This window comes from Mus musculus, chromosome 14 (assembly GCF_000001635.26).
Source record: "Mus musculus strain C57BL/6J chromosome 14, GRCm38.p6 C57BL/6J".
Lineage (NCBI taxonomy): Eukaryota > Metazoa > Chordata > Mammalia > Rodentia > Muridae > Mus > Mus musculus.
The window spans coordinates 12,415,871-12,431,819 of NC_000080.6; the positions used below are offsets into that span (position 1 = coordinate 12,415,871).

General features: G+C 43.7%; 1 protein-coding gene across 33 annotated transcripts in view; it reads right to left on the reverse strand.

Annotated features, from left to right (window-relative positions):
* Cadps (Ca2+-dependent secretion activator) overlaps nt 1-15,949 on the reverse strand; it is a 450,780-nt gene that overhangs the window by 43,311 nt on the left and 391,520 nt on the right. For 31 of the 33 annotated variants that reach the window (XR_003950862.1, XR_003950860.1, XR_001781126.2 and 28 more), the window contains one exon: nt 2,135-2,167. The exons of the other annotated variants lie outside the window; for them this stretch is intronic. Coding sequence is in view for 28 of the 31 variants with exons in the window: in XM_006518048.3 (XP_006518111.1) it covers nt 2,135-2,167 (33 nt within the window). In the remaining 3 variants the exon portion in view is untranslated. The remainder of the gene's footprint in view (nt 1-2,134; nt 2,168-15,949) is intronic. 33 annotated transcript variants of the gene reach the window in all.

Sequence of the window (15,949 nt, forward strand, 5' to 3'; positions counted from 1 at the left end):
CTGCCTGGCCCTCCCAGAGTGAGTAAGCCTCCATTTTCCTTTTCCCGTCTTTAAAATGGAGAAGTTCCAAAGAGTAAGTGTTGATGGTCCTAAAACAATGATGGGCACGTAGTGGGTGAGTCACAGGCTTGACTGAGATGGTTATAATTACACTCTGTGTCATCAATGGAAGATAAACCACATTGGGAGCTAAGCTTCCTCCAGAAGGAAACTCAGCAAAGTCATTTCTGTTCTTTCATAGCCTCAAATTTCTAGCATGGCACCATCCATGGACAAGTGTCTTTACAATTACTGACCTTAGAAAACACTCACTAGTATCAAGTCCATTTTACCCCTTCTTCAGAATAAAGCTAGACCTGGCCTGGGAAGCTATTAGGTTGAGGCATAAAACATTGCTAACATTGAGCTTTTTCTGACATTTCTAAAACGTGGCTCTCATGTGGTTTGATTGTTAACCCTGATGCTAAATCAAATTTCTTCATATATTGAGCCTCACTGAATAGAATAGCCTTGAACTACTGTTACTATCTGATCGCCTCTCTGGTTTGAGGCATAAGCTGAAGACATCAGATCTCTGTGCTGGGAGCTAGGCACTCTTGAAGCCCAGTGGAGGATAGTGCTAAGGCAGCGAGTGCATGCATCCTTTGCTCTGGGTATCGTCACACCCTGAAATGCCCTTCACTGCATGCACTTCTACGGAGGGCTAGGAAGTGCTGTGTGAGGGCCACACATGGGGCACACCTAGCTGTGAGGTGTCTTCATTTTAAAGATGGAATAGCATAGACAGAGACTTCACATAAAGGGAGAGTTTGTACTAAAGGAGCTTAAAGGAGTAAAATGCTCTCCTAGTTGTGGCTCTGTGAGCCTTTTCTGTTCCCCATTCTCCTGCTGATGGGAAGGAGTCAGGGCCCCTTGATGAGAGGTATTGTATAAATTCAAACATAATTATTGATTGTACATTCTTTCATTAAACAAACAAAATGCATGCTAATGCCACAGTCACTCCAATGTTCCATTTTGTCTTCCTTTGAGAAATAAGCCAATAAACCATTACACACTTAGCTTCCTGGGGAAATGAATTTAAATGTTAATATAAATCCTTTTAGAAAAAAACAAATTTTCACAAATAAGTATTTGAACAAGGAGGGTACTTAACCACGTTCAGAATGAGAACGGCTCAGGACCAGCCCCTCGGCGACTGTTGAGATAAGCTCCTAAATTTAATATTTTATAATAGACTCACACCACTTTTGTTAGAAATGGAGAAACAACTTCATTTTCTTTTCCCCTTTATAGGAATATATTTAAAAATCTCTCCAATTTTATTTTGCTAATAGGCAGGGCAAAGTCTGTCTATAAATGTCTTCTGATTTGTCTCAGGTAATCCCACACTTTAGCATTCATGTGCAGTACTTAACCTCAATTTAAATGTAAATTTGGGCAACTTCAAGTGCCTTCTCTGTGAACTTTGAGGGTTCTCTTCATTAATGAGGCCAGTACTAATTCTGGACAGTTTTGTAAGTTTTCCTTAAAACAATTGCGAGTTGACCCCCAAATGAACAAATTCAGAATTTATTTGTTTAAATCAAAAAAATACTGGAAACCTTGTTGAAATTTATAACTGAGGGCTGTAAGGGGTGCATTCTCTATGAGCAGAAAGAGTCACAGGGAAGCAGAGGAACAAAAGCAAGAGAGAGCTGGGTTAACCCACACATTGGTCCTTTCTTTCTGATACAGGAAACCATGCCTTCTTCTCAATGGAGAAAAATGGTCCCAATCTTTTACTTTGAGGGTCCATATAGAGCTTAGGGGCAAGGTATGAGGACAGCATCCGGTGTGAAGAAAGCAAAGCACAGAAACAGATACCATCAAACAAAACATGATGCTCACATACTCATGGGTGGAAGAAAAGCACAAAAGAGGACACAGTCTTTTAATCCCAGCACTGGGTACAGATACAGGCAGTCTCTGCATGTTCCAAGTTGGCCTGGTCTACATAGTTCTAGGCTGGCCAGAGATACAGAGAGACCCTGTCTCAAAAATCCCAAACAAACAAATCTCAGACAAGACCCCATGAAACCAGAAAAGTGAAACCAACCCAACCACAAGCAGTGCTGAATATTCAGATACTCACAGGCACGTCCACATACTTGGAAGCTGCCTTCACCTAAGGAAGACAGAAAGGAGGATATTAGGCAAGGGTTTGTGTTTCCTGTCCACAGCTCAGACACCATCTGAGTTCAGATGATGTGCCTATTCCAATTCACAAAGCTGACCAGGAAAAACAAAAGTCACTGAAAAGAAAATTACTCCATTTGTTTCAAGCCATGACCACTGTTTGGGGACAGTGAGCAGTTTTACAGTTTCAGGTTCTTTTGCTGGCACCGGTGTTTGGCATTTTCCTCCCTTCCTTTAAAATATAGAGAGGTGAGTGCCTAAACCTGGGCTTACTGGAAGAGTGCCCTTAAGTCTATATTAGTAATCAAGAGTGTCAGCATTCCTGGCACCTGGAGTCTTTATAATTTGGCTGCAGGTTGTCCTGAATTCTTCCAAGCTTGGTGTCTGATAGTTCAGACTTTTAAGTAGAAGGGATGTGGTAAGCCTTTTAGCATAAAAGTCATGCATGGTTTTCCACAAGGTTTTCAAGCAGAATTTTTTGGGCTAACAGCAAAGCTGTTGCCATATGACTTTTGGTTTTAGGCACTAAAAATCCGTATGAAAAATACAGGGAATGGTTATGAAATTCATTTTTGGGTGTCAGAGAGTAGTGTTGGAATAAGGAGTGTGGATTCAGTCCTGGGTTCCAGTCTAGCGCTACCACATGCACACTCTGTGACACACTTGAGACTTTATCTCTCTGAGCCTGAAAATGGAAGATAGTAATCATGAGAAGTCCAGTCGCTGAGATGGCATGAATTGCCACAAAGTCCAGGGATGCCCTAAGCATGGAACCATCTGGAATTAAGTTCTGATAAGCAAATCTGGTGAGTTCCAGGTGCTTGGGAAATCTATACTAGTGTAGAAAGACTTCTACCTTGAGATTCAAAATTTGCTTTTGCCATGGGGAAATCCTGCCAAGTCCTTCAGGCTGCTTTCTAGAGTTCTGGAACAGGGCAACAAAGCTGTGTACTCAGTATGACTGCTGGTCTGATGACATGAGGAAACATGAGAATGTGTGTGGTAAAGTGGGGGATACACACATCCATTGGCTACTTCATGGCAACCCATGCTTTCACTTCTCCACTAAGGTCACGGCACCTTGATGGTTCCAGTTTCTTCTTACTACAGCTTCTCTGAGAGTGACACTGATTGCAATTATAATTTGGTTTCTTTTGGATCAGCATCTGACCGCCACAAAATGTTACTTGAACAAAGACTAGTTCAGCCTTACTCTGCTGTCAGCAGCTAAGGCTGCCTGGCTTGGAAGGGGAAATCTGGACAGCAGGAACCAGAGGGAGAACATAAGAACAGCGCTGGCTTAACCTTTTCAGGGAGGCTAAGGAACAAACCCATAGACCCTGAACCTCTGCTGGGATCAATACAGTAGTGGTGAGGCTAAGGACAAACCCATAGACCCTGAACCTCTGCTGGGGTCAATACAGTAGTGGTTGGAGGTGAATTCTTTGTAAAAACTACTAGGAGAAGAGACACTTTTCTGGTACACACAGTGATTCCCTCTATAAATCTGTCCATTCCTATCCTATTCCAAACACTCGTAAATCAAGCACCCCCGACTCACACATGTTTCCCCCACATACAATGTTATCTACAAATTACTAGATGTTTTTCACTTTGCAAAATATCTTGATGGGCTCAAGTTTTAGGAATTTATGTGTCCATGTTCTCAGCCACAAGAGAGGGAAGCCAGGTAGCTATACACGCACATTTACTAAGCCCAGGCTACCACTCTGGAATTTCTCGTCTCTTCAGTGCTTGGGGAAAAGAAAGCCATAGGAGCAGAAGCATCAGTGGTCAGAGCAGGCGCTGGCTAAAGAGCTGTTCTCAGTGAGAAAGCACCTCCTTTGCTCGGTCAAGTTGATGCTTAGCAGTTGGTAGGAGTTTCGCTACAGCTGAAATGATCAACCTTTAAGCACGCCTTCTCACCATTTACCAGAGACTGACACCAGTCAAATTCTTTTCCTTACAAATTCTATTCCTTTGGGGAGGCCAGGCAAGCTTGTGACATGAATGAAAACTTCATGTACCCTTAGACTGTCCCAGTTTCCAGTCCCAGCTTATATATTCATGCACACATGTGCACACACACACACACACACACACACACACATACGTGTGTGTGTGTGTGTGTGTGTAGGCCAGAGATGAACACTAGGCACCTTTTGGATGCTTCTCCATGTACTTGCTTTTTGAATTTGGAGTTCAGTGGTCTGGCTAAGTTGGCTGGCATGTAAGCCCCAGGAATCTTTCTGTCTTTCCTTTTCCAGTACTGGGGCCATAGGAGGATATTGCTGAATCTGCCTTCCATGTGGGCAGTGGGGAGTGGACTCAGGTCATCAGGCTTTGTGAGCCATCTCCTTAGCTCTTTCTTGGCTTATCCTTCATCTGGTCATCCACCAGATCTTACAGACCTTTCCCTATCCACGTTAGAACAGAACAAACAATAGTTTAGGGGAAATTGTACTCCTATTGTGATTTGAGAGGTAGGTTACTGTCTTGGGCTGTGGCATTAAACTTTAGGAAAGATGCTGAGGGTAGAGTTGAAGGGAGGCTGGAGGTATAGTTTAGAGGGAGAGTAAAGCAGAAGACCCCTTGCTTGGGAAATGAGTGACAAGTATTAGAATCTAGAATCTTCTAGTAGTTTATTGAAAGCACATCCTTGTTGGCTTCAGATTCGTATGACAGTTCCAAATCACCAAATCAGGGCAAGGGAGGAGGAAAAGAGTGGGGTCCCAGAAGGCCTGCCCAGTGAGCATCATCCCAGCAGAGACTTGCCACCTCTGGGGGCTCATGTCTTCCCTCTCACTAGGAGTAAGGTTGCAGATCTGTTCTTTTACCTTTACAAAGCCTTTCCTTCTCTTATTTTAGCCTCTTCGTGAGGCAGGAAATGGTCAACAACCCCTCTTCTTTCTTCTCCTCAACTCTTCCTTCCCCCCCTTTTTAGAGCAGCAGGAGGAGAGACCCCCTTCCCTGTGTGATACCATAGAACAGTCTTAAGCACCAAAGTTCTTTTCAATTTCATGCCTTTAGGTCACTTGCATTCTGGGTAAAGAAGAATGACCAGATCTTCTCAGTCCCTAGGACCTTGGATTCATCTGCACAAACTCCAAGTCTGCAGGCTGTGGAGTGACTCAGTTGGTAACATTTTGTCTTGCAAAGCATGAAGGCTTGAGTCTGCTCTCCAAAGCCCGTGTCAAGAAAGAGGTGGAAACTGATGGAATCTCTGGTGCTCTCTGGTCAGCAAGCTGAGCCAATCAATGACTTCCATTTGCACCACTCCTACCCCATGTAGTCGACTGATGCACGTGCTCGTGTGCGCGCACGCACAGACACACACACAGACACACACACACAGACACACACACACACACACACACACACACACACACACACACACACACACCATATGATTATCTGAGAATGAACTAGGTACTGCCTCTGAATCAAATAAACGACAGCTATCCAAGTCTATTGTCTGTGATATATGATAAACATTCCTTAATGGGTAAAGAGATTGCTTTCCGAAGCAAACTTCTGTCTTTAAGGAGTTTTTCATCAGTGGTTATCAAAACTGTGTGTGTGTGTGTTTATGTGTGTGTGTGCGCACAATATCTTTAATATCTTTTCTTTTTTAACTCTGTAAGAAGTCTTCTCATTGTCTAAGAGTATGGGTTCAGGATTGTCTGGGTTAGAAATCTGGCTTTTAGCCCATTTTCTAGCTTGGTGCCTTTGAGCCTCCTTTGTAAGTGGACCAGTAATAATGTTACTCAAAGGGAAGCCAGAGACTGAGATGATCCAGCCAAGTCCATCCAATCATGTTAATAGTACTAAGAGCAGCTATTGTTACTGGACCTGCTGGGAACAGCAGCTTACTGCAGAGAGTGGGTACTCCCCACTCAGCTGGTAGTAGCTATTCCACGCCTCTATCCTATGGCAATTTCTCGCTATGAAAAGGAAGCTGGGATCTCCCCAGAGTACTATCAGGTATCTGAGCCAATTCTGAGGCTGGAGGACCCAGGCAGAATCCTGTTTCTTCTCAAAGCATATCTAAATATTTCCAAGTACTCTGGGTATTATCTCAGGGTTCTGCCTCAGTTATATGCTTAGTGAAGCTACCTTCCCTTCTCTGGGACCCAGTTGTGTGGAAACAGGGAAGAAGGACTTGCCCTCAGGCACTAGGTATGCATCATTTCCGAGCAGGGGTTCACTTGCCCTCAAAGGAGAGGCAGGAAGTTTAGCTTCATCTGGTCCTGTTTCCCTGGGACTCTTTCTGACCAGCCTTCTCATAGGACATCATCGTTCCCTTCTCTGGCATATTCCTTAGCTCGCTGGCCCTGACCCACAAGGTACAACCAGTCCTGGGAAATGAGAACAGAAAAGGAGATCTAAATCAAGAGAGGCTGTGGAAGTGGAGATACAGCCCACACATCCACAGGCCTGCAACTTAGTCACTATAGAACAAAGGCTGCAGCTAAAGAACAAAGGCCACAGCGATAGAACAAAGGCCATGAGTCCAACACTTCTTTGATGACATCCAAACACACAAAAGCTTCAAATACTCAGCTGCTTTTTAACAACTAACAATAAGTTAAAACCCAGTTTTGAGTGTTTACTTCTTATTAATGAGTTGGAATTGTTGAGTGTTGTGTATTTAATTCATGCATGAACCTTCTGAACAGGGACCTTATTAATATTCCCATTTTACAGTTGAAAAAACTAAGGCTAAGAGAATAAACAATAGGACTTGAAGTCACAGAAATTTGGACTTGTCATTCAGCTGTGTTCTCTCTCTCTCTCTCTCTCTCTCTCTCTCACACACACACACACACACACACACACATACACACACACACACATCTATGTTTATGTGTAGATACAAACTAAAATGCCTCTCCAGGAGAACACATAGAGGTTTAAATAATCATAGGGCTAACTTGGGCAGGGCAGAAGGTCCAAAAGTGTTTCTTAGGCCTCCGTGTTCCAGCTAATTCCCTCAACTCCCACCTGACTTGGTGTGTGTAGCCGGTTTAATGGTCCCTCTATTGAGCACTGCCATTATTTTTCAGGTGCCCAAGGTAATCTTTTCATTGAACACTCACCAATGCTGATGACTAAGGGATTTTCTTCAGTCCATTCCTAATAAGGGGACCTGAGTTAATCATTGTGTAGCTTTGACAGCGATCCCCGCAGGGGCTTAAACCACTTCTCCTGCTTCATTAGGGGAAAAAAGCAACCCAGGTGCAGACCATGAGGACCTCAGGGTTTGATACTATTAAATCAATGCACAGACCAGAAAAAAAAAAAAGAAGTGGATTAGGTCTTTTTTTTTTCATACAGAAATCTGGTGGACAAGACTCAAAGATGGAAGAAAAAAAGAAATCTGAACACAGACAACTGCATTAGCTATTGCCTAGGCTGTTCTTTCTCCCCACAGTCTCTGTGTGAGTGGACTCCACCCCTGCCTGTCAGGCTTCCTTTGCTTTGAAACTGCTGACCACCCTACCATCTCAAAGTTCGAGCACCATGGAGTGCCAGGGCTAGCTGCCAGGATTTGGTGCCTTCTTCTCATGTCTTCAAAACAGACCATCCGAGGGATGAGACTTAAGTAAAGGCAGTTCAGTAAAACAGTGCTTTGGTCAATCAACTCCATTCTTCAGCTAAGCTCTCTTCCTAGCTCAGTTTTCATCCATCATTTTCTTCGTCTATGGAATACAGGTTCTTTAAAAAAAAAACTTTTATTATATTGGTTGGTTCATTGAGTCTCTCTGTCTTTCTGTCTCTGTCTCTCTATCTCTCTGTCTCTCTCGCTCTTTGTGTGTGCCTGTGTGCATGCATGGTGCCAAGGTGCCTGTATACTCAGAGGATGACTTTCTGAGTCCGTTCTCTTTCTCCACTATGTATGTTCCAGGGATCAAACCCAGGTCCTTGGATTTGGCTGCAGTCTCTCTATTCCCTGAACCATCTCATTGGCCCTAGAAAATAGACCATGTCAAGGAACAGAATATCTCTTCTCTTTCCTCACCTCCAGGCACACAGTGTTGCCTGAAGAAAAAAAAAACTATCAGAAGGAATTTGGTATGATACACTTTACTTAAGCTAGAGGTTTCCTGAAGTTTTTAGAAGTGGGTGTTTGAGTCCCAGCATTCTGAGTGGATGATTAAGAAAAAAAAGAGGGTGTCTTAGATATAAGGGAGCTAGTACTCGCCACACATATGAGAAGGGGTTAGGGTCCCTGTTCCCTTAAAGTGGGGATCAGGAGGTTGATTGCCTTGGCTGTCATCTGGTTCTGTCCCTGCCCCGGTGGGCCAGACATCAATTTTCTCCCTGGTAAAGGAAGAGAAGTAATGGTAATACATAGCCCAGTTCATGTGTGAGTGTGTCCTGTGGTTTATTAATTTAAAAACATATTAACATGTGTATGGGCATGGGTGCACTTGCAGGTGCAGAGGTACATAGTCTGTCTGTCTGTCTGTCTGTCTGTCTGTCTCTGTATGTGTGTGTGTGTTTATGTGTGTATGTATATGTGTGAACATGTGTGCATGTGAGTGTATCCCAGTAGATAGAGGACAACTTTGGTTGTTGAAGGCATCTTCAAACCTTTTTGTTTGCCAGGTCTTTCATTGGCCTAGAATGTCATCATGTAGGTTAGGCTAGATGGCCTTTGAGCTTCAGGGTTCTGCCTCTGCCATCTCACTATGCTTGGGTTTATATGTACAAGACATTATGCCAGGCTCCTTATACAGGTTCTGAGGACTTGAACTCAGGACTCTTCATTTGAAGTCTCTACTGAGCCCTCTCTGCAGCCTAGGAGAGGGATTTCTTAAGTGCCTGGCACATGCAGGAAACGGTTGCAAGCATGTCACTTGCATCAATTCTCTTAGTTCAGGTAAAACATTAAAGAAGTAATGGAGGTGAGTTATTGGCACAGTTGGTTATGTGTGCTAGAGAACTGGATCATGGGCCCTTACATTGTCCTGTGCTGGAATGTGGTTGCTTCCAGCTCACAGTGAGAATATTTCAGGTATGAAAGGGGCCTGATTATCTCCCCCTTTCCACCAGCATACCCCAGGTTGAGGACTCGTCCTTCCCTCCGACTCTCCTCCTTGTGTATAAGCTCACAAAGGTTATACAGATTGGCTGACTGTAGATGGATCTTCACATTGGATCACAGTCCTGAGGTCCAGTTCACTTTGTGTTACTCCTTTTCAAACATTCCTGTCCCAGGTTCTGCTCCTCCCTCTCCATGGTCACTCCTCCTCCACTGAGAATTGGATTCTGTTCCCCTATTCTCCATGAGACCAGGCTGGCCGGTGACAGCATTGACAGACAGATTGTGATAGAGGTGGCACAGTGTCCTTTCTGATTGGAGGTGTCTGTGTTCTCACTCTAGAAAGCGAGCTGCCATTTAAATGAGTCGATCAGAAGGCTGCCACACTGTGGAGAAGCTCAAATCGCTTGGAAAAACCTGGCGGGGATGACATCCCTCACTAGGGGAAGGAAGCCCAATGAAGAAAGCGGCCACATTAGCAGACATCCAGTAGCAGCCCAGCTCAGCCACTGCCAAATGCAGCTAAGGGTACAACTCAGGGACAGAGCCAAACAACTTTCTGTCCCAGCTCTCCTGAGACTACAAACCCAACAAACTGTTAGCAAAATATATTAATTATTCTATTTCCTTTTGAGATAGGATCTAGCATACTCCAGGCTGGATTCAAACTTACTATGTTGTTAGTTAATCATGAACTCCCAGTCTTACCATCTCTACTTCCCAATTTCCAGGATTACAAGATGCACTTCAACATTTCTGGGTGCAATGATCACTTTAAATCAATGGTTCTGGCATAGGATGCTTTGCAATGATAGCTAACTAAGCCATTGAATAAAGTGCCACCTTTTGTTCTAGTTCCTCAATGCTATCCCTTGCACACATTCCCCAGAAGGACTATGGGAAAGGTCTGATAGTCTAGGATAGGATTTTGCAGTAGCATGTGGCTTTTGAAACATCTATACTTCCCCATGATATACTTCCTAAACACACCCAAACTCTGCTACTGACTGGGGACCAAGTATTCAAACACTCAAGACTATGGAGAGGTATCAACTACAGGTATCTGGGGGCATACTATAATACTATATACTATAATACTAGCCAGGGCACTTTATATCTAATTAATCCAATTAATTGTAGATTGGAATACTGAGGCTCAGAAAGCCTAAACAATTCTCAGCAGTTACTACAGGAAAATATATAGCTCGAACACCAACTACACTCATTAGTAGTTCCATGGCCTTTGAAATCACTTAGCCTTCCATAGTTTCTATGATCTCATCTTCAACTGTGAAACATGAGGACAAACAGTATCTTCTTCTGAGGGTGCTTGTGAGACTCAGCAGGTTGGCATCACACACGGTGCTAGCAGAGCACCTGGCATGCAGTAAGAACTCAAAACCATCTTTCTAAATTATTATTATGGTTTAACTCACTCATGCTTATCTGCAAGGGAATTGGCTATTCCAGATACATTTCCAATGGCTAAGATGGTCCATGGGCCAAATTGAGTCCACTGTCTGATTTTCACTGTTCAATAAGTTGAGATGGCTTTTTCATTTTTAAGTGGTTGAAAGAGAATAATACTATATTAGATGAAAATTATTGAAACTGATAATTCAACATCCAGAAATAAAGCTTTATTTGAACACATGTGTGTCTGTTTATCTACACATTATCCATTGCTGTATTTGTACTCAAAGGGGAGAGCTGAGTAGTTGTGGCAGAGGCCATGTAGCTTCCAAAGTCAGAAATACTTATTATGTTCCAATTTTCAGATGGAATTTTCCCTCTTGTAGATTAGGACAGACTTAAGGGGAAGATAGTTTAGTGTGTGAAAAGAATTAGAAAGCATCAATTTCCCATCCTGTGTTGACCATTAACTACTTGGTAGGCTTTGGCTAGCGGCCTAGTTTGTTGGCTTCATTTCCTTATCTATTACAATGAGGATCAGACTAGTTGCTTTCTTCTTAGAGTCCTTCCAGATTTGAAAAATGGGACTCTCAGAGGGCATATGACTCAGGTTCTAGTAAGAATGTGAGACAGGAAACATTTCTCAAACCTTGAAAGGGTTATAAATACTCTAGGGGTAAAAGAAAAATACTATTAATAGTTCAGTATTCATATAAGTTCTGGAAATAAGTATCTAGGAGAAACTATAGTAGCAGGGGAAGAAAATAGTTCAAGATAAAGAGCATCTAGTAGGAGCCAGACAATAAAGCATGACCAGTGGGGAGACTTCGCAAAGGCATAACGGAATTAGACACGCAGCCTATGTGGGGCACATGTTCCCAGCCAGGCAGAGATTTAGGTATCTATCTCTAAGGAGTCACCACATTGACTATCCTAGCAACCTTCTAGCTTCAAGCTACTCATCTAACCTCTTTTGTTATTTAGGGGTTGCTCAAAGGCTATTCCAAAGGGGCATGCTGACCTCTCATCACATCCTAGCTGCTCTTCCATCTCAGCACTATCCAGGTCCTATCCTGCTTGGCTTCCAAGACTGGCCGAGGCTAGATGCCTTCAGGATAGTATGGGTATAGAGGCATGCTGGCTGATGTCCCATTGCTGCTGGAATTACTAGCTCAAAGAAACAAGTTTCCTGTTTCCTAGGAAGCCCATCTGCTAATTTTTCAAGACTTCCTACATTTGTCCATATTCACCCCAATTTCCAGTTTTCATACTTTCACTTCAGGGCACAAACGGAATGGAAAGGGATGGCATATCCCTAAATATGGCTCCAATGATATGTACTTCTAAGGTCTGCACTCAGGCTTTCGGACTTGGCAGTAAAAGCTATGTTGCCAGCCTCCCTATTTTATTTTTTGAGATGTTTTTACCTTTATTTTATGATGAATTGTTAAAAAGGGTAAAATGAGTGTAGAATGGTTAACACTCCAGTGGAGAAAGGCCTTTTGTGGGAAGTGTGTCTCTTTCTGAAAGGCAACTTTCTTGGTGGATCTCTTCAACGGAGTCATGGTTTGGATGGAATGTATGCCCTCTTCTAAGGCTAAAGCAACACTTGGCCATCCCCCAGCCCTAGTCTGCATGCTCTTAGTGTGTCTTGGGAAGAGGAATGTGAGCTAAGTGCCAGCCGAGGATTGACTGGGTGAGACAGAATGTGCGAGTGGGCGGGTTGTACTGGGACTGTGTGTGCGGGTGAGCAGTTGAGCAAGTCTCAGTGGCTCCTGCCTGGGGCCAAGTGACAATGACAGTGAGAATCCCTTCCAATGCTTTCTGAGGACTGGAGGAAAAAAAAAAAAAACATTACCCTTGAAGTGTATGTGGAATCACAGACAGCAGGATGGATTCTCAGAACTGTGCCACCAGAGGGGATGAAATGTCTTTATTGCTTGCCAAAGATCAAGGGCATACTGGGCCAATTGTGAAGTGTTCTAGTCCATGTGATCCCTGAATCGAATGTGGCATAAAGGAGTGCGGAGCTGAGCTCTTCAAGATGAAAAGAGCTTTGCAGACAGAAAGGGAGATGGCTGCCTAACACCGTGAAAATCTTGCCATCCAATTGAATGCTTCAAAAGAGTTAAAATAGTACATTTGGTCATGTGTATCTGGCCACAATTAAAAAGAGGGAAAATCCTCTCATAGTGCTACTGGGTGCTGTTTTCACAGGTGTGGCAACTGTGAACATTGGCAGTTTCTCATAAGTAGCTCATGGCTCAAAAAAGTGATCAGTGACCTTTGGAATTGGTGCTTGAGAAGAGAGGTGAAGTATTGTATTGTTTTCAGAAAGTTTCCTGAAATGGCCTACATATGGGAAGTATCTTAAAAAGTTCAGATAATAGAAAAGAGAACAGTTGGCACATTTTCACTTCTGCTCCTGCTTTCTGCCACTCTGTCTTTTGGGGACAAGTTAGTTGCTGTTGTATCATAAGCAACATGGATGCACTGGGCACTGATACCTTGTCATACAGGAAATATGGACAGATTTACCTACATGTGTTTACCTGGATGCCTAATGTGCACGCTTAATTCTTGAGTTCCTGTTTCCTGATTTGGGGAATACGAGACCGGGCTCCAGGAAGCTAAGGCACTTCCACAGAAGCACAGCTGGGAAGGAAAAGAGGTGGGGTTGGAACTTCTCTGGTCTGGCAGCAAAGGATCTACTGCTGTAACATACTTCTGTGTAGACTGCTTCTCTAAGCACCGGTTTCCTTATCTGTGAGTGATGGTTATTAGTGTGGCCACTGTCATGTTTTCCTTGGGATAACTTGCAGGTAACCATTAAATGGTGACTGTGGTAACAGAAATCACTATTGTTTTATCCACCACAAATAGAACTTCATAAATAGTTGTGTAACTATCATGGACACTCTGAATTGCCCCATGGAGGATGACTGCAGATTTCTAGAGGGCCAGGGAAGGTAGGAGCACTTCCTGGCTTTCCCCACCTATCTGTAGACAAGAGCACCAAGTCCTGGCTACAGGACTGTCAGTGGTTGCTCGGCTTTTGTGCATGTTCATAAGATCGTCTGTGATTTAACTACTGTGCTGAATAGTTTTATGTCAATTTGATACATGCTGAAGTCATCTGAATGGAGGGACCTCAATTAAGAAAATGCCCCCATAAGATCTAGTTGTAGGCAAGCCTGTAGGGCATTTTCTTAATTAGTGATTATCAGTGGTAGCATCCCTGAGTCCTGGGTTCATAAGAAAGCATGCTGAGCAGGCTAAGAAGAGCAAAGCAGTAAGCAGTACCCCTACATGGCCTCTGCATCAATCACTCCTGCCTCTAGCTTCCTGTCCTGTCTGGCTTCCTTCAATGATGGACTACAATGTAGAAGTGTACGCCGAATAAACCTTTGCATCTCCAGTTTGCTTTTTGGTCCTAGTGTTTCACTGCAGCAATGCAAATACTAAGTCAACTGCTGTGGTGAGATAAAGGATACCAATGTGAGTGTACCACGGGCCATGCCAACAGACCACTCAGAGCCCCTGCCTTTCTTTAAGAAAAGGGCTGTAGCACTGCTGGAAAGCTGGGCAGATGGTAGGAAACCTTGTCTCTCCTTAAGCAGAAGCATCATGTTCCACGCCCTGCTCAGCAGCTGCATCCTCATTTGCTGGAGAATGGTTAGAACAGTTCTGTCTCCTTTGCTGGAATGCTGTGCTCAGAGACCTACATCTATGGAGAGTATGGTCTCAACCTTCTGAACAGACATCTGGTAAAAACTGGAAGTTTTCCTCACTTCTGTTCTAATCCTCTGTTCTGAGACAGGAATTTGACAAGCCTCAAGGATTCCTTTAGAGCCAGCCTGTCTCCATACCCCTAAGCCTGAAGGATGCTTGAATGCTTAGTCTATCCTAGTTGAGGCTGAGCACAGTGCCACTGCTGAGCTTGACAGACATCACACTGACAGATGAGGAGACCAGGCTCAGTGACATTCCTTAATGTCACTTCCTCAGAAGGCCCACAACTAGCCACAGTGTGGGCTGACCTAATGGCTTGCCCTCCTAAAGGTCACAGTGTACTGCTTCCCAGTTTGTTTGTTTATATGACATACTTGCATCTTTAGAGAAAACTCAGCTGTGAATTGCAAAGTTGTAATTATGAAGACTCTCCAGGCAAGCAGGCAAGCTCCTTTTGCTGCCCCTCACACCTGTGGGCCTTACTTTTCTGCCTTGAACATCTCTCAACAAGAAGTTGACCAGAACTCAAATTCCAAGAGGTCAATGCTTGCTCTTGCTCTAGTGCTGAGTGGCTACGGACTCTGTTGATGGACTCCAGTTGGGGATGTTATGTCCAAAGAGGGTTTTCCAAAATGGCAGTGCTGGTGACAATGTCCTAAACAAAAAGAACTCTGACTTGGCAAATAGAAGAATTGTAACTGGGTAAGCTGAAGAGTAAATTCAGTTTTCCTCAGGAGTATTATAAGGCAGATTTCTGTTTACCAAGACCCCACCTTAATACACACTTAAAAGCCAACAAGTCCTGCAAGGGCATCTAGTTCCTGGTTCAGCTCAAAGACTTCACCCTGATTGTCAAATAGAATCTACCTGCTTCCCCCCACCCCATTTTGTCCCTGCCCCACCCCGACAAGCCTTAGTAGTTTGAGCTCCAATAAACATTTTCTTTCTATCCATGGAGCATTCTAGTCCAGTGCTTTCACTGAGCTCTTGCGTATAGTCACCTTCTGAGTGAAGGGACCAACGTTGTCCCTGAAGTTTCCCTTCTTGCTAGGGTTTGTGATAAGTGCCAGAGATCAGCTATCTCACTGGGACTTGGAGTTCATTGATTAGGCTCTGCTTGTTGGTCAATGAACCCCAGAGATATCAATTCTCTGGAGCTGATAAGCGTGTGGACGCACCTCTGGCTTTTTTCATGGATCCTGGAGATTGAAAGCAGGTCCCCTCAGTACGGACTGAGCCATCTCCTCAGTCCTCAAGCAACGGACCATGTAAGCCATCACTGATGTGGATACCATATCAGTCTAGCTCTGTTGCGTAATGGAGCTTTTTTTTTTCTTTCCTCTTTTCAGGTAGGTAAAGAGACAGACAACTTGCGTGACTACATGGAAAATGCATTGTACCACTCTAGATAAGGGAAGGGATATATATAACAGGAATTTATTAAATCTAGGCAGACATGGTTACCTGTTGAGAGGGTTGAGCTGAGGCCCCCCAGGATACATGTCAGAAAGTACAAAATGTGGCCTAAATAGAAACATTATCCTTGATGTAAAAATAAAGATGAAAAGAGAGTTCAGA